Source organism: Pan paniscus, chromosome 3 (assembly GCF_029289425.2).
Source record: "Pan paniscus chromosome 3, NHGRI_mPanPan1-v2.0_pri, whole genome shotgun sequence".
NCBI classification, from domain to species: Eukaryota; Metazoa; Chordata; class Mammalia; order Primates; family Hominidae; genus Pan; species Pan paniscus.
Window position 1 is genome coordinate 1466302 of NC_073252.2, and position 20845 is coordinate 1487146.

Sequence of the window (20845 nt, forward strand, 5' to 3'; positions counted from 1 at the left end):
CAAGGGAGCCACTACGCTGACTTCTAAATACAGATTATTTTTGTCTGTTGTTGTGCTTTATATAAAAATGTATGCTCTGTGTCTGGCTTCTTTTAATCGACATTTCGTGAGTGCCGTCTGTGTTGCTGTATGCCCATGTAGATCACTGTCATTGCTGTTTAATACTGCATTTTTGAATACACAACTATTCTTATACATTTGCCTATTGATGGGCATGTAGGCAGTGTCCAGTTTGTGGCTATTTCACATCGTGCTGCTATGAAGACTCTCGTGCATGTCTTGTGAGCCAATGCGTGCATTTGTGTTGGACAGTTCCTGTTTACCCGGTCATGGGGTGTGCCCATGTTCAGCTTCGGTAGGTGGGAAACGGTGGTGCCTGCTCACAGCCCACAGTGTGTGGGAGCTCCACATCCACGTGTATGCTTATTTTCTGTTTTGTTCATTTTGGCATTTGGTGAGTGTGTAGTCACATCCCAGTGGGCTTTGCTTTATGTTTTTCCTGATGATTAACAAACTCAAGCACCTTCTCATCCACTTCCTGGCCATTCAGGTCTCCTCTCGTGTGAAGCATCTTAATCTCCTGCCCATTTTTCTATCCTGTGAATACGGGATAGCCCTCTGTGACTGGTTGGTTGTTTTCAATGTAGACATTATGCACATTTACCTTACATTTATTCTTAGATGTGTGTCATTTTTCATCACCAAAGAGAAACGATTGAAAGGGCAGACACTTCCCCCAAGTCAGCATCTTTAGACACCATGAGTATTAGCAAACGGCCTGTGGTAAGGCCAGGTATCAGCAACACTCCTGGGGTGAGAGCACTTTTCCTTGGCCACAGAGAAGACAGTTGCCATGACTTGGACCCACAGGGCTGTAGTGGGCACTGCTGATGACCCCTGGCCCTTAAGGTCCCTTCCTGCTCTCTTAGCCACCCCTGGCTTTGGCATGCTTGACTGCAGCTTGTGGCCTTAAAGGAGGCCTTGGGTGCTGGAGCCATACCCTGCACAGAGGACAGGGAGAGCCTGAGTTGAGGTCTGTGCCTCCTCAGCCTGAGCCAGTGCCAACGAATGGGGTGTGAGTACAAATGCCCGGCTCCTTTGCCTGGAGGTGGAACAAGCTGTGGTATATCTTATCCAGATTTTATTTTATTATTACTGTTTTTTGAGACGGAGTCTTGCTCTGTCACCCAGGTTGGAGTGCAGTGGCGCAATCTCGGCTCACTGCAAGCTCCGCCTCCCAGGTTCACGCCATTCTCTTGCCTCAGCCTCCTGAGTAGCTGGTACTACAGGCGCCCACCACCACGCCCGGCTAATTTTTCTTTGTATTTTTAGAGACAGGGTTTCACCATGTTAACCAGGATGGTCTCAATCTCCTGACCTCGTGATCTGCCCACCTCAGCCTCCCAAAGTGCTGGGATTACAGGCGTGAGCCACCGCATCTGGCCCTTACCCAGATTTTTAAAAAATGTTTTTAAAAAGTGTGGTAAAATATATGTAACAGAAAATTTACCATTTTAACCATTTTAAGTATACAATTCAGTGACATTAAGTATAGCCACGTTGTTGTGTAACCATCACTACCATCCATTTCCAGAATGTTCTCATCTTCCTGAGCAGAAAGTCTACCCACTTAAGCAATAACTCCCATCCCCCTGACTTCCAAGAGTCTCTATGTGGCTCTATGGATTTGACTCCTCTAGGTCCCTTACATGTAGTATCATACGGTATTTCTCTTTTTGTGTCTGGCTTATTTCACTTACCATAATATTTCCAAGGTTCATCTGTGTTGTGGCATGTAACAGAATTTCCTTCGTTTTATGGCCGAATGATATTCCATTGTATGGATGGACCACATTTGTTTATCCATGCATTTGTTGATGCACACTTTTTGGCTGCTGTGAGCATTGATACATAAGTATCTCAGTCCCAGCTTTTAGTTGTTCTGAGTATGGATCTAGGAGCAGAATTGCTGGATCTGTAGTTATCTCATGCTCCTGGGCTCCTCCAGGGCTTGGGATGAGTCTGGGGTTAACCTGAAATAATGCCCTTGCTTGGCCTCTTCCTCTCCCTTCTCCTGGGAGCATTTCCTTAACAAATCACTTGCACTTGAATCCTTGGCTCAGGGTCTGCTTTGTAGAGCACCCAACCCAAGACAATCCAGAGAGGCAGTGAGGTCTCCCGTGAAGACAGGAGTGGGGTCTGTTTGCCCCAGTGGAATGATGGATGATGACACCCATTGAACTCGTCCTCGTCTTCCCTGTCTAGTCGCTAAGTCTTGTACTTTGAAAAATAGACAAAACTACGGGTATTTTGCAGAATGCTTGAGATAGATCAGGAGACCCTTTGAAAGGGAGCATCCAGGAGCACATGTTTTTGCTTATTAGTTTTGAATTCTAAACATTTTATGAACAGTCTGCTGCATTATGATCACTGTGCTTCATGGTGATTCTCCCTTTTTAACAGTCCCTGCTTTTTATAAGGGACTAACACATTTTTTTTTAAAGTGCACCAAGGACCAGAAAGCAAGTGGCTTTAAAGGCTTTAAAACTAAAACTTGGCCAGACACGGTGTCTCACGCCTGTAATCCCAGCACTTTGGGAGGCCAAGGTGGGCAGATCACCTGAGGTCAGGAGTTTGAGACTAGCCTGGCCAACATGGTGAAACCTTGTCTCTAAAAAAATACAAAAATTAGCTGAGCATGGTGGTACATGCCTGTAATCCCAGCTACTAGGGAGGCTGAGGCAGAAGAATTGCTTGAACCCGGGAGGGGGAGGCTGCAGTGAGCCAAGATTGCACCACTGCACTTTAGCCTGGGTGACAGAGCAAGACTCCGTCTCAAAAGAATAAAAAAACAAAAACAAAAAAACTGAAACTCACTAGGCAGGTGGGAAGAACGTACACAGTTACCCACCACCAGCGTCTTCCCTCCCTGTTCCTCTCATCTCTACCTCTTAAATTTACCATCAAAGTTGCTTTATCCGTTTTTTTTAAATTCAAGACAATTGAATTTATTGTTAAGGGACATTAATAAGAAGGACTAAGAGAAACAAGATAAAAAATACAGAATATATTTGGCTTAGGAATTTCCAAGTAAGTTTACAGGGCAAGGATTTCTTACCCCAGGTTTATTAGCTGGCACCGTTGGCAGATGCGCAAGCCCTGTATCTTCCCTTCTCAGTGTCCAGTTGGGGAATGCAGGCCTTTCTCTGCTTCTGAAGCAGCTTCTCTTTCTTTCAGAGAGAGCTTTGAGCCAGAGTCAGAGCCACACCTGCGTCTCTAGTAGTCTTAAGCTACCCAGAGGCCAAGGGGAAGAGAGGGTGGGAACCCACCCCGACAGAGCACCTGCAACATGTCAAGGGTGTGCCAAGTGCTCTGCTGCTCCAAGGCTCATGTTATCTTCAGTTTACAGAGAAGGAAACAGACTCAGTCACCCAGCTATTAGGCAATTAACGTGGATGTCATAGCTTGTGTTTTTGTCGACAAAGCCTGTTTTCTATTCTAAGTGGTCTCGGCTACCTCCACTTGGGGAAGATGGAATATCAATCTCTTGCAGACTATTTTTAGTCCTAATGAGAAAAAACAAACTTTTAGGTAGATTTTGATGACTGGCTCTAAGGTCATCTCTCTATCTCTCTTGAACTTACTTTCCTTTTCTTGTTTTTTGTTTGTTTGTTTGTTTAGACAGAGTCTCGCTCTGTTGCTCAGGCTGGAGTGCCGTGGCACCATCTCAGCTCACTGCAGCCTCCACCTCCTAGGTTCAAGCAATTCTGCCACCTCAGCCTCCTGAGTAGCTGGGATTACAGTTGCCCACCACCATGCCTGGCTAATTTTTGGATTTTTAGTAGAGATGGGAGTTTCACCATGATGACCAGGCTGGTCTCAAACTCCTGACCTCAGGTGATCCACCCGCCTCGGCCTCCCAAAATGCTGGGATTATAGGCGTGAGCCACTGCGCCTGGCCTCATTCTTCTAAATAAGGTTCATAACAGCTGAGTAGGAAACACCCCCTAAACATCTTTTTGTTATTAAAAGCAACATTGGTGATTTGTGTACCCCTGTAACTCCAGTAATATTTATTTTCTTAAAGTCTACTTTACGCTATCTTTTTGTTCTTATTTGCGTGGTATGTCTTTTTCTATTCTTTTGCTTTCAGTCTTTCTGATATTTAAAGTTTTCTTTTGGAAATAGCTGTTCTTTAATTTTTGTTTTTTTAATCTAGTCTGACAATCTTGGTCTTTTAATTGGAGTGTTTTGCCCATTTGCCCTTCATATAGTGTAAAATATATTTAGGTTGAAGTCTACCATATTGCTATTTGTTTTCCATTTGTCCTATTTGTTCCTTGCTCCTTTATTCCTTTCTTGCCGTTCTTTGGATTAATCAAGTTTTTTTTTTTGTTTTTCCATTTTTCTCTATTAGCATATTAGTTATGCATTCTTTTAGTACGGTATTCTTTTATTGATTACCTTGGTAATAATATGCATCCTTGTTGCAATACCTTCTTCCTTAAATTAGCGTATTTACTACTTGCTGAACATTGCAAGAATCGTTCAGCTGTTCAACTGCGTTTACCTGCCTTCCTCCTTTGTGCTGTTGTTGTCATATATTTTACTGCTACATGTGTTATAAACTCCACAAGTCAATATATGTATATGTTCATTTCCCTTCGACTTGAAGAGCTCCCTTCCATATTTCCTGTAGTACTGATCTGATGGCGAAACTATCTCTGAGCTTTTGCTTGTGTGAAAATTTTTTTATTTCACTTTCACTTTTGAAGGATATTTTCACTGAGTACCGAAATCTAGAAATCTAGCTTTGTATTTTTTCCTTTATTTTTTAAGCTTTATTAGTTTTATTTTATTGTGGCCAGAACACAACATGAGATCTACCCTCTTAACAAAATTTTAAGTGTACATTACAGTATTGTTGGCTGTAGGTTTGATGTTGTGTAACAGATCTCTAGAACTTATTTATCTTGCTTAACTGGAACTTTACACTCATTAATTAGTAAATCTTCATTTCTCCCTCCCCCCAGCCCGTGACAAACCACCATTTCACTCTTCGATTCTACAAATTTCATTGTTTTAGATACCATATGTAAGTGGAATCTTGCAGTGTTTGTCCTTCTGTGACTGGCTTATTAGCATAGTGTCCTCAAGGTTCATCCATGTTGCTTAAGATTGCACAATTTCCTTATTTCTTAAGGCTAAATAATATTCTATTGTATGACTATACCGTATGTTCTTTACTCATTTGTCCATCAATGGACATATAGGTTGTTTCTACATTTTGACTATTGTAAATAGTGCTGTTATGAACATGGGGTGCTAATATCTCTTTGACATCTTGATTTCAATTATTTTGGGTAAATACCCAGAAGTGGGGTTGCTAGATCATATGAGGTTCTAGTTTTAGTTTTAGTGTTTTTTTGGTTTGGTTTTGTTTTTGTTTGTTTGTTTGTTTTTTGAGACAGAGTCTAGCTCTGTCGCCCAGGCTGGAGGGCAGTGGCGCAACCTTGGCTTACTGCAACCTCCGCCTCCCAGGTTCAAGCAGTTCTCTGCCTCAGCCTCCCACCAGCATGCCCAGCTAATTTTTGTATTTTTTAGTAAAGACAGGGTTTCACCATCTTGGCCAGGCTGGTCTTGAACTCCTGACTTCATGATCCACCCGCCTCGGCTTCCCAAAGTGCTGGGATTACAGGTGTGAGCCACCACACCCGGCCAGTTTTAGTGTTTTGAGGAACGTCCATTCTGTTTTCCACAGCAGCTGCACCCACTTTGCTTTCCCACCAGCAGTGCACAAGCGTTCCAGTGTCTCTACATTCTCACCAATACTTGTTTTTTTTTTTTAAAAAATAGCCATCCTGACAGATATGAGGTGATGTTTCATTGCTTTGATTTGCATTTCCTTCATGGCATTGAGATTTTTTCATATACCTGCTGGTCATTTGAATATCTTCTTTAGAGAAATGTCTATTTAAGTCCTTAGCCCACTTTCAGATTGGGTTATTGGGTTTTTTGCTATTGAGTTGTAGGCATTCCTTATATATTTTAGAGCTTAGCCCCTTGTCAGGTAGACATGGTTTGCAAATATTTTCTCCCATTGCATGGGTTACCTTTTTACCATTTTGTTTCCTTTACCATGCAGAAGCTTTTGAGTCTGATGCAGTCTTATTTGTCAGTTTCTGCTTTTGTTGCTTGTGCTTTTGTTGTTACATCCATGAAATTATTGCCAAGACCAGTGTTATGAAACTTTTCCCTCATGGTTTTTCGTAGGAGTTTAACAGTTTCAGGTATTACATTTAGGTCTTTAATCTATTTTTGGTTTATTTTTGTGTATGGTGTAAAATAAAGGTCCAATTTCATTATCTTGCATGTGGATATCCAGTTTTCCCAGCACCACTTATTAAAGAGACTGTCCTTTCTCCACCCTATTCTTGTCACCTTTGTCAAAGATCAGTTGACCATATATGTGTGGATTTATTTCTGGGCTCTTTATTCTGTTCCATTGGTCTGTCTGTCTTCACACTAGTATTATACTGGTTTTTTGTTGTTGTTGTTTGTTTTTTGTTTTTCCGAGACAGAGTCTCACTGTGTTGCCCAGGCTGACATGCAGTGGCGTGATCTCAGCTCACTGCAACCTCCACCTCCCGGGTTCAAGTGACTCTCCTGCTTCAGCCTCCCCAGTAGCTGGGACTACAGGCATCCATGCCCAGCTAATTTTTTTATTTTTAATAGAGACAGGGTTTCACCATGTTGACCAGGCTGGTCTCGAACTCTGACCTCAAGTGATCTCCCCACCTCAGCCTCCCAAAATGCTGGAAATGCTGGGATTACAGGCGTGAGACACCACACCCAGCCCACGGTGTCTTGATTACTGTTGCTTTATAGTATATTTTGAAATCGAGTCTAGATGAAGAAAAAGAGACAATTCAAATAAAACCAGAGTGAAAGAGGAGACATTAAAACTGATGCCATAGATATAAAAAATGATAATAAGAGACTAGTATGAATAATTATATGCCAGCAAACTGAATAACCTAAAAGAAACAGATAAACTCCTAAAAACACACAATCTATCCAGACTGAATCATGAAGAAACAGAAAGTCTGAATATCTCCTTAACTAATATGGAGATTGAGTACATAATCCAGCACCTTCCAATAAAGAAAAGCCCAGGACCAGATGGCTTCACTGGCAAATTCAACCAGCGTTTAAAGAAGAATCAACACCAATCCTTCTCAGATTCTTTTCAAAAGTTGAAGAGGAGGGAACCATTCCAAACTCATTTTATGAGAACAGCACTACCCTGATACTAAAGCCAGACAAAGACACTACAAGAAAAGAAAACTATAGGCCAGTATTCCTGATGAATATAGATGCAAAAGTCCTCAACAAAATACTGGTGAGCCAAATCAAAGACGCTTTAAAAGGATCATATTATTACACCATAACCAAGTAGGGTTTATCCCTGGGGTGCAAAGATGGTTCAGCACACATAAATCAATATGGTATATTGTATTAACAGAATAAAAGATAAAAATCACATGATTATCTCAATAGATGTAGAAGAAGCATTTAACACAATTCAGCATCCTTTCATGATAAAAGTTATCAAATTAGAAATAGTAGGAAAGTACCTCAGCATAATAAAGACATTATATGAAAAGTCAACAGCTAACATCATACTCACTGGGGAAAACAAAAGCTTTTCCTTTACGATCAGGAAAAAGGCAAGGATACCTGATTTTGTCACTTTTATTCAACATAGTACTGGAAGTCCTAGCAAGAGCATTTAGGCAAGAAAAAGAAATAAAAGACATCCAAATAGGAAAGAAAAATAATATTGTCCCTGTTTGCAGATGACATGATCCTATACATAGAAAACCCTAAAGACTACATAAAAAACTGTGAGAACTGGCTGGGCATGGTGGCTCACACCTCTAATCCCAGCACTTTGGGAGGCTGAAGCAGGCAGATCAGGAGGTCAGGAGATCAAGACCATCCTGGCTAACACAGTGAAACCCTGCCTCTACTAAAAAAAATACAAAAAATTAGTTGGGCGTGGTGGCGGGCGCCTGTAGTCCCAGCTACTCGGGAGGCAGGAGAATGGTGTGAACCCAGGAGGTGGAGTTTTCAGTGAGCCAAGATCGTGCCACTGCACTCCAACCTGGGCAACAGAGCGAGACTCTGTCTCAAAAAACAAAACAAAACAAAACAAACTATGAGAATGAATAAATGAATTCAGTGAAGTTGCAGGATACAAAATCAATGCAGAAAATGAGATGCATTTCTATACACTAACAATGAACTATTTGAAAAGACAATTAGGAAAACAGTCCCATTTACAATACCACCAAAAAGTATGAAATACTTAGGAATAGACTTAACAAAGGAAGTGATAGACTAGTATACAAAAATTACAGAACATTAATGAAAGAAAGAAGACAAAAGCCATCTCGGGTTCATGGATTGCAGTACTTCATATTGTTAAAATGTCCATACTACCCAATGCAATCTACCAAATCAATGCAATCCCTATCAAAATTTCGATGGACAGAAATAGAAAAACAATTCTAAAATTCATATGGAACCAAAAAAGACTATGAAGAGCCAAATTAATCTTGAGAGAGAACAAAGTTGGAGTCATCACACTTCCTGATTTCAAAATCTATCACAAAGTCGTTTTTTCCCTTTCTGTTCAGCATCTCTGAAGATGCCATAGCTTCTGTTGAAACGTTAACAAAATCATTTTTAAGATTGAAGTAACTGTGCCCTGAAACGATTGTGGTTTTCCCTTTGGTTATTTTTAATTTTTTTCTCTTTGTATTTGGCTTTCGATAGTGTGACAATGATGTACCTAGGTGTGGTTGTCCTTATATTTATCCTCATTTGGGGTACTCTGAGCTCCTTGAATCTCTGGGTTGATGTCTTCCATCAATTTTCAAAATTTTTTGGCCATTATGTCTTTAAATATTGCCTTTTCTCCATTCTCTCTCACCTTTCTCTTTGGGGCTGCAATTGCATGTATCTTAGGCCATTTGTCTTCCTCACATATCTTACACTCCTTTCTGGTCTTTTCATTCTTTTTTCTATTGAAATCTCTTCCAGTTCACTAATCTAATCTCCTTCACTAATCTTCTTTCCTGGTCTTTTGTTGACTCTATCGAATGAGTTCTTCAGACATTGTGTTTTTCAGTTCCAGAATGTCCACTTGGTTTTTTAAAAAGAGATCCTAATTGTTGAAATTCTCCATCTTTTCATATATCTTGTTCATCAATTTCCCTATTTTCTTTAACATATTAATAGTAATTTTAAAGTCCCGCTCTGAATCATCTGTGTATCTCTTTCTATTGCCTGTTTAATATTTTGGCTTCTGGTCATTCAATCTTTTTTTTTTTTTAAAGCATGCCTCATAATTTGGGATTGGATGCTGTACATCATAGAGGGTTTTTTTTCTTTTTTGGTATATTGTAGAGGGTTTGAATAATGCTATCCTCCTCCAAGGAGGGTTATTTCCTGCTAGCAAACAGGGCTGATCTATTCCAGTTTTGTCCTTATTCCTAGAATGTAACCCACCCCTGGGATGTAGTCCTTATTTCTAGGGCCTGATCTTATGCCCAGAGTGTAACCCTTGTAGGGTCCAGGGTGTTTTCTGAGATCCCTCCACCTTGTTGGGTCATGGTCCTTTCCCGCCAGGTCCATGTGGCTGACAAAACCTCTGCTTCATTCTTCAGCGGTTGCTGTTTCCTGCTGGTTGTTTTTGTTTGCCTGTTTTGAGTCTCTCTCTACTTTTATGTAACTTAGGTATCAGCCAGTTATTTGAGGAAGATTTTAATTCAGATTATTAGGCTCCTTATTTTTGTTTCCTTCCTTTTCTGGATTTCCCTCCTCACTTCCCAGCCACTTTGGCAGTCCTGAACTCTGACCTCTCTTTCCTTAGCCCTTTCTCTTGAGATTTATTACCCTAATATACAATTTGAAATTTTCCTGAGTGGAAAACACCAGGATGATTGTGGAGCTCACCTCGTGTCTTTTCCCTCTCCAAAGATCATGGCCTCTTAAGTCCTGTCTGTGTTGGTTGTACTCAATACCTTCAAACAGGTGCTTTAGATGCCCATTGCTCTTGGAATTCCCAGCCTTCAGAACTGTGAGAAATGTATTTCTTTTCTTTATAAATTACACAGTCTGTGGCATTCTGATATAGCAACACAATATGGATTGTGACAGATGGCCAACAGGCATCTCAGATTTAATTAATCCAGAAAAAAAAATTCCTGACCCCCCGCCCTCCCACCCTGACCCAAACCATGGTCTGCAGTCTTCTCCACCTCTGTAAATTCCTGTTTATTTGTCTCTTTGTGAACCCCATTTTCATTCTGTCAGAATGTCTTATAGGTTCTGCCTTCCAAACGCATCTGGTATCTGACCATAGCTCCTCTCGCTGGAGCTCCCTTGATCCAAGCCCCATCCTCTTTCCTGGATGATGGGAGGAGCTTCCCTGGATATCTCTGCTTCTGCAGCCATGTGGCATTTAAAGTGTGGATTATACGAAAAGCCTTGTCACTCAGAGTCAAATTCAAAGTCTGTCTGTGGCTGTTGACCAAGGTGCCGTGATGCTGACCTTCCAGCCCCACCTTCTGTCCTCCAGCCAGTCCAGCCTCACTGTCTGCTTCCTCAGACACACTCCAAGTCTCCCCCATCCCCGTGCATCACAGCTTCAGGGTTACTGTCCCAGTGAGTTCTTCTCCGTCCATGCTGGGAGCCTCCTGTCCCCCTCTCTGAGCTGTTTTATGACTTGCTCATTTTCTAGGTTATTGTTTTTCTCTGTCCATGAAACCATAAACACCCTGAAGGCAAGATTCCATTATTTTGTTTCTTTCCAGTGTGAATCCGCAGAATCAAGAACAATGACTCATAGGTGAGCGATAGATATTTGCTGAATATATAAAGGAACACGGGGAGAAAAGGAAGAAAAGAGAGAGGGAGATGATCTTTAAAGGGAAAAGAGTGGAATAAACATAATTAAAAACGCAATCTTCAGTTGCCAAGAGAGCTTGAAATTAAGTCCTGGGCAACTGACCATTTCTGAGCATTGAGGAAGAACCGCAGTGAGCCTGTGGCTTCACCAAGAAAAGGTTGTGCCGCACAAGTCTCGTTCCTTTTTTTGTTAGGGAATACCAACAGGGAGAGCTTAGAACACTGTGGATATCATGGAAATGGCACCGACAAGGAGAGCTTAGAACGCCGTGGATATCATGGAAATGGCACCGACGGGGAGAGCTCAGGACGCCGCGGATATCATGGAAATGGCACCGACGGGGAGAGCTCAGGACGCCGCGGATATCATGGAAATGGCACCGACGGGGAGAGCTCAGGACGCCGCGGATATCATGGAAATGGCACCGACGGGGAGAGCTCAGGACGCCGCGGATATCATGGAAATGGCACCGACGGGGAGAGCTCAGGACGCCGCGGTTATCATGGAAATGGCACCGACGGGGAGAGCTCAGGACGCCGCGGATATCATGGAAATGGCACCGACGGGGAGAGCTCAGGACGCCGCGGATATCATGGAAATGGCACCGACGGGGAGAGCTCAGGACGCCGCGGATATCATGGAAATGGCACCGACGGGGAGAGCTCAGGACGCCGCGGTTATCATGGAAATGGCACCGACGGGGAGAGCTCAGGACGCCGCGGATATCATGGAAATGGCACCGACGGGGAGAGCTCAGGACGCCGCGGATATCATGGAAATGGCACCGACGGGGAGAGCTCAGGACGCCGTGGATATCATGGAAATGGCACCGACGGGGAGAGCTCAGGACGCCGTGGATATCATGGAAATGGCACCGACAGGGAGAGCTCAGGACGCCGTGGATATCATGGAAATGGCACCGACGGGGAGAGCTCGGAAATGGCACCAAGGGGGAGAGTTCAGAACACCGTGGATATCTTGGAAATGGCACCGATGGGGAGAGCTTAGAACGCCGTGGATATCATGGAAATGGCACCGATGGGGAGAGCTTAGAACGCCGTGGATATCACAGAAGTGGCACCGACGGGGAGAGTTTAAAACGCCGTGGATATCATGGAAATGGCACCGATGGGGAGAGCTTAGAACGCCATGGATATCATGGAAGTGACACTGACAGAGCTTAGAACACCGTGGATATCATGGAAGTGGCACCGATGGGGAGAGCTTAGAATGTCGTGGATATCATGGAAATGGCACTGACAGGGAGAGCTTAGAACGCCGTGCATATCATGGAAATGGCACCGATGGGGAGAATTTAGAACACCGTGGATATCATGGAAATGGCACTGACAGGGAGAGTTTAGAACGCCGTGGATATCATGGAAATGGCACCAACGGGGAGAGTTTAGAACGCCGTGGATATCATGGAAATGGCACCCACAGCGAGAGTTTAGAACACCGTGGATATCATGGAAATGGATTTCAGAAAGGCTTTTGTATGTTAGTTTTCAGCCAAGTCAAGAAGTGAGATGCATCCACATCTGGCTGCATGCTTGTAATTAGAATCTGACTTTCAAATTCGTCTCAATGTGTGTGGAAGTCTTAGAACCACAGTTCATCCTGCAGTTTGTTCAGTTCTGATTAAAAGCACTCACTCCACATGTGCCAGGCACTGCAATAGGCTTTGGGGATACAAAGGTTAATAGAAGAGTTCATGCCCTCAAAGAGCTCATTCAGTCCTAATACACTTTCAAACCGGAAGTGTCCCTGCTGACACAGAGCAAAATGACCACTTTTATGAGCGACATGAAACTGGGAAGGGGACCCAGATATCCTCCTGTTCCCATCCCCATCCCCCAGCACAGGGCCTGTGTCCCAGCAGCCTGCTGGTAGACCACAGCAGCCAAGGTAAAAGGCCAATCCCAGCTCTCCCCCCAGCCAGCTTCGCACCACTCAATCTGTGGGAAATTGAGGGCATCATATTTGGACCATGACTTACTTGTGGTTGGTTGTTTAATTGGTTTTGATGAGTTTGGTTTGCTTTTCTCTCCTTGTACGATTTGCCCATTTTCTGTCCTTGGTTTTTCCATGTCTGAGTAATAATCTTCTGTTGTCTTATGCCCATCCCCCATTTTTGCCAGAGCCTTCCACCCTCCTGCCTCAGTCTCCACAGCCTGCTCCCTCGGCCTCCTCTGGTCTGGCTGTCCTGGGTCAGCGGTGAGTTCTTCTTTCTTGGGTTACATGCTTTGCGGCTTCTTTGCTGAATGCAGTCAGGGGCAGGGGCAGGGGCAGGCCCAGGGAGCTCGCCTGTCTTGCCCTACAGAGTCTTCAGCTCCCAGCTCTTAGCTTGACCCAAACGAGATACTTTCACGCATGTGTGTTACAAACTGGAGCAAAACCACGCACTTGGCAACTAAGGAGAGTTAGCCTGCAAAGAGAAATCTGGGATGGGTGGAATCTGTGACTTCAGTTATGGCGGACTTTCAGGTGAAAAAATGTGTATTTATTTTGAGTGGACCCAGATGGCAGAACAAGGATGATTGGATACAGTTGTGGAGATGTAGTTCCTGCACTATGGACAGCTGTGGGCTGTGCTTTCCGGCAAGGAAAAGGTGAGCAGCCACCCCAGAGCGCCAGTGCAGAGGCTCCCTTGGCACTAGGGTGTGGGGCAGGCGTGGGCTCCTCCACCACAGGGCAGTGGGTGAGGAGCACCAGACCCACAGGATGGCTTCCAGGACCAGTCTGTAGCTCTTAGACTTTAAGGTCATACTGTTCTCTTTTAAAGAAAAGTTAAAACTGTGGCCTGATGCGTCTTTTTTTTTTTTGAGACGGAGTCTCATTCTGTCACCCAGGCTGGAGTGCAGTAACGCGATCTCGGCTCACTAAAACCTCTGCCTCCTGGGTTCAAGTGATTCTTCTGCTTCAGCCTCCCAAGTAGCCAGGACTGCAGGTGTCCACCACTACTCCTGGCTAATTTTTTTTCTTCTTTGTATTTTTAGTAGAGACGGGGTTTCACCATGTTGGCCAGGCTGGTCTTGAACCCCTGACCTCAAGTGATCACATGCCTCGGCCTCCCAAAGTGCTGGGATTACAGGTGTGAACCACCATGCCTGGCCCTGATGCACTTTCAAAGTTTTCCATAACAGTGAGTTTTAAGTAGCCAAGCTCTAAATCTAAATAATTGCCCAAGGGTGATAGTTAAGGAGACTGCAGAGTGGGAAGAACAGAGAGTAGGGAGGCTTGGGAAGACCAGGTGAGGAGGAGCAGTCAGTCAGGGAAGAGCCTTGGCAGGAACTGAGGAGGGAGGCGTGGACAGCAGCATCTGTGGGAAGGAGGACTCCAGAGGCTCCTGACTTGGGTGAGGGAGCCAGCCACAGTGGGCCCTTGTCTTCCAGCCAGATGGGACCGCTTGTCAGAGGATCCTTGGGGTGTCACATTTCTAGCTGGAAACTTCTGTGGCTGGTGGCACCCTTGCCCGAGTTTTGCTTGGGCCCACTGGTCTTGTTCTGCCCACTCAGCCTGGCATGCTGCACTCAACTCACGCTACTGGCCTGGATCCCACACCTGCCAAGAGCGAGTCAGGCACAGAGCAGTGAGGGGTGTGTGAGTGAGCATGGGGTCCAGCCACTGTGCAGTCAGGCACACCAGCAGCTGCTGCAAGGTGGGCAGCTCCAGTGCTGGCATGGGCGCTCACTCTCTGCAAGGCTGCAGCTGGACCAGGTGCACTGCAAGCAGCTTCCACAGCTGGCACTGGGGAATGCAGTATGCCAGGAACCACAGGGCCCCAAAGAGGGAGTCCAACTCAGAAGGGGCAGGGCTCCTGCTTGTTCCTGGCCTGGGGGGCTCCCAAGTCTAGGCTCCCTGAAGGGCTGCAGCTCTTCTCTCCTTCTCTTCCCCCATAGCATGGCAAGCAAGGGGCATGTCTCAGCCCTGTTTGTGTTATACCAGCTCTTTTAGCCTTGCCATTTGACGGGTCCCAAGTTCTTGTCCTGTGACCAGGAAGAATGAGGTCTGCAGACAAGTGGAGGGTGAGCAAGAGGAAGACGAGGTTTATTGAGCGATACAACGGCTCAGAGGAGACCCGCAGGGGCAGCTCCTTTCCACAGCCAGGGTGTCACAACGAGTGTTCAGCTCCTAGCACAGAGGAGACCGTAGAGTGGGAAGCTCCTCTTGGCAGGCAGGCCATCCTGTCATCTCTGAGGCTCTCAGCAGAGAGGAGGCCCTGGAGTGGGTTGCTCCTGTCTGCAGACGGGCCATCCCGTTGTGTCTGCGGCTCTCAGCAGAGAGGAGGCCCTGGAGTGGGCTGTTGCTCTCTGCAGGCAGGTCCTCTTGTTGTCTCCCCAGCTCTCAGCAGAGAGGAGGCCATGGAATGGGTAGCTCCTCTCTGCATCTGGTTGCCCTGATGTCTGCTCAGCTCTGGTTGAGCCTAGGGCTTTTATGGGCCTTAGAGGGGAGGAAGTGCACTGTGATTGGTACATCAGCAGTCATGGGTAAAGGCACCAGAAGTTCCCACTCTGGTCTGCAGGACTGGCAGCCCAGTCCCCAGCCTTCAGGACCTCCCTGGCCTGAAGGTGGGGGCCTCACCAGGGACCTGCCCTCTTCCACCCAGGAACTTGTCTGCGTCCTGCTGCTATTCATGGTGTCCAGGCTATAGGTGCCAAGGGGTGCCTGCAGGCCAGTGCCAAGCTACCCTCAGCCCCCCCTTGGCTTCCCTCCTATTCTCGGTGCTCAAAGTCTGGAGGGTGCTGAGGCAGCAGGGGGCTGATGTATTAGCACTGCCCTGAGCGTGTGCACACCTAGCCAGGCTGCAACAGTGCCCAGGCTCGCCCTGACTTTACTCTGAGATCAAAGTGGACACTGACAGCAGGGAGAAGCCAGGCAGCAGAAGCAGGCACTTCCAAACCTGCGAAGGCCGGGGATGGGGCTTCCTGGGCCCCCTAGAGTGCAGAGATGCCTGGGTCTGCAGCCATGGTTTGGGTGGCTGCAGCTGTGCCTAGGAGAGTGGGGCTTCTCTCTGCTCCCGGCTTCCAGGAGCACAGGGATGCCTGGGTCTGCAGCCATGACTTGGGCAGCTGCATCTGTGCCCAGAGGGGTGGGGCTCCTGCCTGCTCCATGGAGCAGAAGGCCTGGATCTGCAGCTGGGACTTGGGTGGGGCTTCTGCCTGCTCTGTGGAGCAGGAGGTCTGGGTCTACAGCTGTGACTTCAGTGGCTGCAGCTGTGCCCAGGAGAGTGGGGCACCCATCTGCTCCCGGCCCGAGAGCACAGGGATGCCTAAGTCTGCAGAGAGCTACCACCCAACTCGGAAGGGGCAGGGCTCCTGCTTGTCCGCAGCTCCTGCCAGTTCCGTGGAGCATGCAGCCCTGGCTGTGCCTCCCTGCTGCAGCTGGCATGATGGCACCAGCCACTCTAGATGGACCATGGTGTCATCACTGAGACCCTGCCTTGACACAGCTGTCAGGACACTCTCTAGCCACACTTGCCTTCCTGCTGCCAGTGCCGCCATGGCTCAGGTGGCTGCAGTTCCTTGTGATGTCCCAGTGGGTCCTGGGTGAGCCCATCCAGCTGATGGGCCATGAGGCAACAGGCAAGTGGACAGGCCAGCACTGTCCCCCTTCCTCTTCCTCTGCCCCTTCAACTGCAGGCTGGAAAATTCATATGTTACCAGGAAAACAGCCGGCTACCCAGGGCTATTTACCTCAGGGGCCAAGCTTCCCGTGGGATGAGATCGTTGGGCTCAGAGAACGTGTTGAGCAAACACAGTACTTTCTGTGAGCTGGGTTAGGTTGTAAAAGCCTTACAAAGAGTAACCTAATCATCAGCACAACCAACAGAAATAGATGTTTGTTTTTTTAATCATCATTGCATTTCACAAATGAAACAGAGGGTAAGTCACTTGCCCAGTGGCACACAGCTCTCAGGTGACAGACTGGGATTTGGATCCATGCAGGCTCGTACAGACTCCAGAGTCCCAAATATGGCTTCATCCACAGTGTCGGAGCAGCAGCGAGGGCTCTAAGACCACCCAGCTCTCTTCCTGGCTATTTTTTCCATGCTACTCATCCCAAAACTTGATCTCACATTGCTCTGTTTCTTTCTCTGCCTCCATGCTTGATGCATTTACTTAATCTTTCGCAGGATGGGTCATTACTTTTTGCAATAGCACACTCAAAGGTAATGACCAAGATAAATTGAAAAGAGGATTCAACAGTATTCATTGTAAGATTGAATGGGATATAAAATACGTAATCAGCACTTGTGAGGAATATCACTAGATTCTCTTCTTCCTACTCCCCCTCCTTTTTTTTTTTTGCATTAAAACCCGGGAATTTGATGTTGATTGTGGCCTAAATGTTAAGCATATTCTGGATTTTCTACACCGTTCTGACACCACAGGTACTTGTTTCTTTCTCAGAAGGCAGGTGAAGCTCAGCTGTGTGGGGCTGTGCTTGGTGGCAGTGTGGGAAACGTGTGGAAGTCACCATGGTGTTAGCAGCTTTTACTAGCAGTTTGCTTGGAAAACAGTCTCCGATCTGCACTTGCACACCCACCACGATGCCTTCTCCCCATGGCTCTGTGGACACCAGGAGGCCAGGGCACAGAGGACGTGTGACTTGTGCTCCTGTCTTGCTGCACAGTCTAAAGACCTCACGTACGTTTTGAATGTTCAACCACTATTAGAGTGAGAAATGGCATCCAAGATGCTTTTACTGAGGAACATTGACAACTGGAAAAACAAATCAAGCTTGGATTCCAGGGAACCCTGTCCAGATTTCCTGTTTTATGAATTTTACCATTCACTCTTAAGGCTGTTAGGTTTGAAGAACTTGATAAATGATCAAGAGAAAACCATGCAGCATTATGTTCACTGCCAAGTAATATGGACATAGAGGATGGCAGAATTCTGTAAAACCACTTCTGGAGTTCAACATTTAACCGAGCACGTTTTACTTACCTGTTACCAGTGTGTCGCTTGGAATGTCTTCTATTAGGCATTTCTCCTCACGTTCCCCTGCGTGGAAATAAAAGGCAGTTGAAAATGGAAAACCAAAACATAAAAGAAATGTTAACATTTGCATTTCTGTTGCTTGAGCCACTTCTGATAATACTTTCTTTGAAATGGATCCGTTGCAAGTGCCACTGGTTAGTGGGTGTTTGTATTTCACTGGCTAATTTTGTAAAATTGATTTTCGTGAGAAGTGACACGTGGCGCTGACACTGGGCAGATACTTGCAGCAAATCCGACGAACAAGATAAAAAGGTGTAAGAATTTGGGGCCTTTCCAAGCTGATGATGCAGAGTTCCTTCTGATCCGCCACTTTGAAAAGATATTGAAGCATTCTGATGGAGTGAAGAAGCTTCTAATGAAGATGGTGTCATGGAGTATGAGAAATGAGAGATGGGGAGGCAGGTGTAGGCAGGAGGGGAGGGAGGCTGGGTGTGGGGGTGAGGCTAGGTGTGGGGGGGTGTGGCTGGGTGTAAGGGGTGAGTTTGGGTGTCTGGGGAGAGCTGGGTGTGTGGGAGGGAGTCTGGGTGTGTTGGGGGAGGCCGGGTGCCGGGGGCAGGCTGGGTTGGGAGGAGTCTGGGTGTGAGGGTGAGGGTGGGAGACTGGGTGCGGGGGAGGTGGGTGTGGACCTGCGGGTGGGAGGAGCCTGGCTAAAGTGAAAGCACCTGGACTAGGAAGAGCGCGCCCTGAAGAGACTAAGTCTGTTTCCTCATTTAGAAAAGGAGTGAAAATCACTTAGTGATCCATTAGGTCTTTTCAGCTGTGACATCCAGTGTTTTCTCTTCAAACCTTTTATTTAAAAATGTCTGTAGACTAACAAAAAGTTACAAAAATAGTGCAGAGGTCCTGTGACCCATTCGTCAACGCCCCCAGTGCAACATCTTATGTGACTAATCACTGCAGGACTGCATCACGGGGACCGGGCATTTGACAGTGGCAGAGAACAGCTAGCTCGGCTGCAAAGCTCACGTGCTCACATTTTTGCACACGCTTGTTTTTTGTATGTGAGTGCACCATCATGAGAATGCTTCAGCGAGCCCTTTTGAGCACTCTGGAAAGAAGTGGGAAGACGGAAAGAATGCATCGTGTGGTTTGGAGCAAGTGCTGGCAGCCGAGGGCCTGGGCTGTCTGACTACACTGCTTCTCAGTGATGTGAGTGTGGACAGATCGACGGACCTCCAGGCCGTCACCCATAAGGCAGGGGCAGTGCATTGTCGCAGGGATTAGATGACACAGGCGGTGTGGGCTTCTCAGCCCTGGTCTGGTGCATAGTGGGCATTTGGTGAAGGGTGTAGCTGTTGCTTTTCTGGTGCCAGGTGGAGCTCTGGCTGGATTCCAAGCGTGTGGCAAGGGCGACCAGGCACGCACCTGCAGCTGTCTTCATCCACGACCTGCCCTTCCTCCTACCTAAACCCAGCTCCGGTTTCAGAGCCCACCTTTTCCTTCCTCCTCAGAGACCTCTCTCCCTTCCCACTGGTCTGTGCCCTCTGCCTCCGTCTCCCAAACAGCCAATGTTTTCCTTTAGAGATGTTCTGAAGCACAATGTTGACAAGCCTAGACTCTGGGGCCACACTGGGTGTCCCTCCTCTGCCCCTTACCTCCTGTGCGATCCTAGGCAAGTTCCTTAGTTGTCTTCTGCCTCAGTTTCCTCATCTGAGAGAATAAAGAGCCCACTTTATACGGTGGCTGTAAAGACCAAATGATACTCTCTGTGTAAAGTGCTAAGAACAGTCCCTGGCACACAGTACACTCTGTAAGTGTTTGCCAGTGTTATTTCATAGCCTGACATCTTGAGGGGTTGCCAGATAGGCTAGCTCCACTTCTCTACTTCCTCACACAGCTTAAAAAAACAAAACCGTCTATTCTAGAACAGTTTAAGCACATGAAACTAGAGAATTGTGTGATGAACCCCAAACTAGTTTTACTTAACCAACACACACACACCACACACACACTTTTAAAGTATGTCAGGTCAGAGGCCGTTTCACCTATCAGCACTTCAGTATGCGTCACTAACTAGTGAGGACCTTATTAAATGAAACAGTCACCAACCATGCCATCACAGCAAGGTTAATAAGAATCCCTTCCTGTCCTCCGACACCCAGTTCACAGTCACGTTTCCCTGATTGACTTAAAAGGTCTTTTTCACAGTTGATTCATTTTGATCAGTATCTAAACAGAATCCACACATGACACTTGGTTGCTATGTCTGTTAAAACTCTTTTATTTATAGGGTCTGCCTTCCCCACACAAGTCTCTTTCTTAACCCACTAATTTGTTGGAGGCCCTGGGGCCCTTGCTCTTGGCGGCTGGCATCCCAGATGTGGTGAAAGTGTCCTCAGGTGCCGTTGGACTCAGCACACCTTCGCTGTGACTGCAAATCTCCGGGGGTTCTTGTTGAGCTCACGCCCTGATCTGGAGGTGAGGACGGGGCCTGGGCACTGACACTGATGCTCCAGAGACTGTGCTGGGAGTGGCGAGGGGTTGGCTGGCTCTTCCTCCAGCTTCCCAGATACTAGCGTGTGCAGTTAGAGTTGATGAGACTCGGGCTCAGACTTTAAGCTGGAGTTGCTGCTGAGTGCCTCCTGGTGCCTCACAGTGGAGGCCATGATGTCCAGGTGTCCTGCCTTGAGTGACCACAGCCCATCAGGGGCTCAGTGCTGTCCCCGCTTGCCCCTTGTCAGGTTCCCTCAGCCTCTGCCTGGCAGTTTTGACATCCACTCTCTCTATTCCTCTTTCCTCAGTGGTTGCTACAGGAGAACTTCTCACCAACTAGCTGCTTGCCCTGAAGCAGTTTGTACAGGAAAGGCCGGCCATGGGCTTGGTTCTTTCCCTAGAATAAGCGGTTTTCAAAGGAGTATGT

At 46.5% G+C, this 20845-nt stretch overlaps 2 protein-coding genes across 5 annotated transcripts in view; both read left to right on the forward strand.

The window, feature by feature from the left end:
* LOC134730231 (uncharacterized) overlaps nt 1-20845 on the forward strand; it is a 76885-nt gene that overhangs the window by 19300 nt on the left and 36740 nt on the right. For 2 of the 4 annotated variants that reach the window (XM_063603648.1, XM_063603647.1), the window contains exon 2: nt 13120-13195. The exons of the other annotated variants lie outside the window; for them this stretch is intronic. The gene's annotated coding sequence lies outside the window, so the exon portion shown is untranslated. The remainder of the gene's footprint in view (nt 1-13119; nt 13196-20845) is intronic. 4 annotated transcript variants of the gene reach the window in all.
* On the forward strand, nt 15830-16659 carry LOC134730232 (uncharacterized). Its single transcript, XM_063603649.1, has one exon. The coding sequence runs from the start codon at nt 15929-15931 to the stop codon at nt 16529-16531; it is 603 nt and encodes a 200-aa protein (XP_063459719.1). The 5' UTR covers nt 15830-15928; the 3' UTR covers nt 16532-16659.

Bases quoted from the DNA above. Each gene is read 5' to 3' on its own strand.
- LOC134730232 (XM_063603649.1), top strand. From the start codon at position 15,929: ATGCCTGGGTCTGCAGCCATGGTTTGGGTGGCTGCAGCTGTGCCTAGG.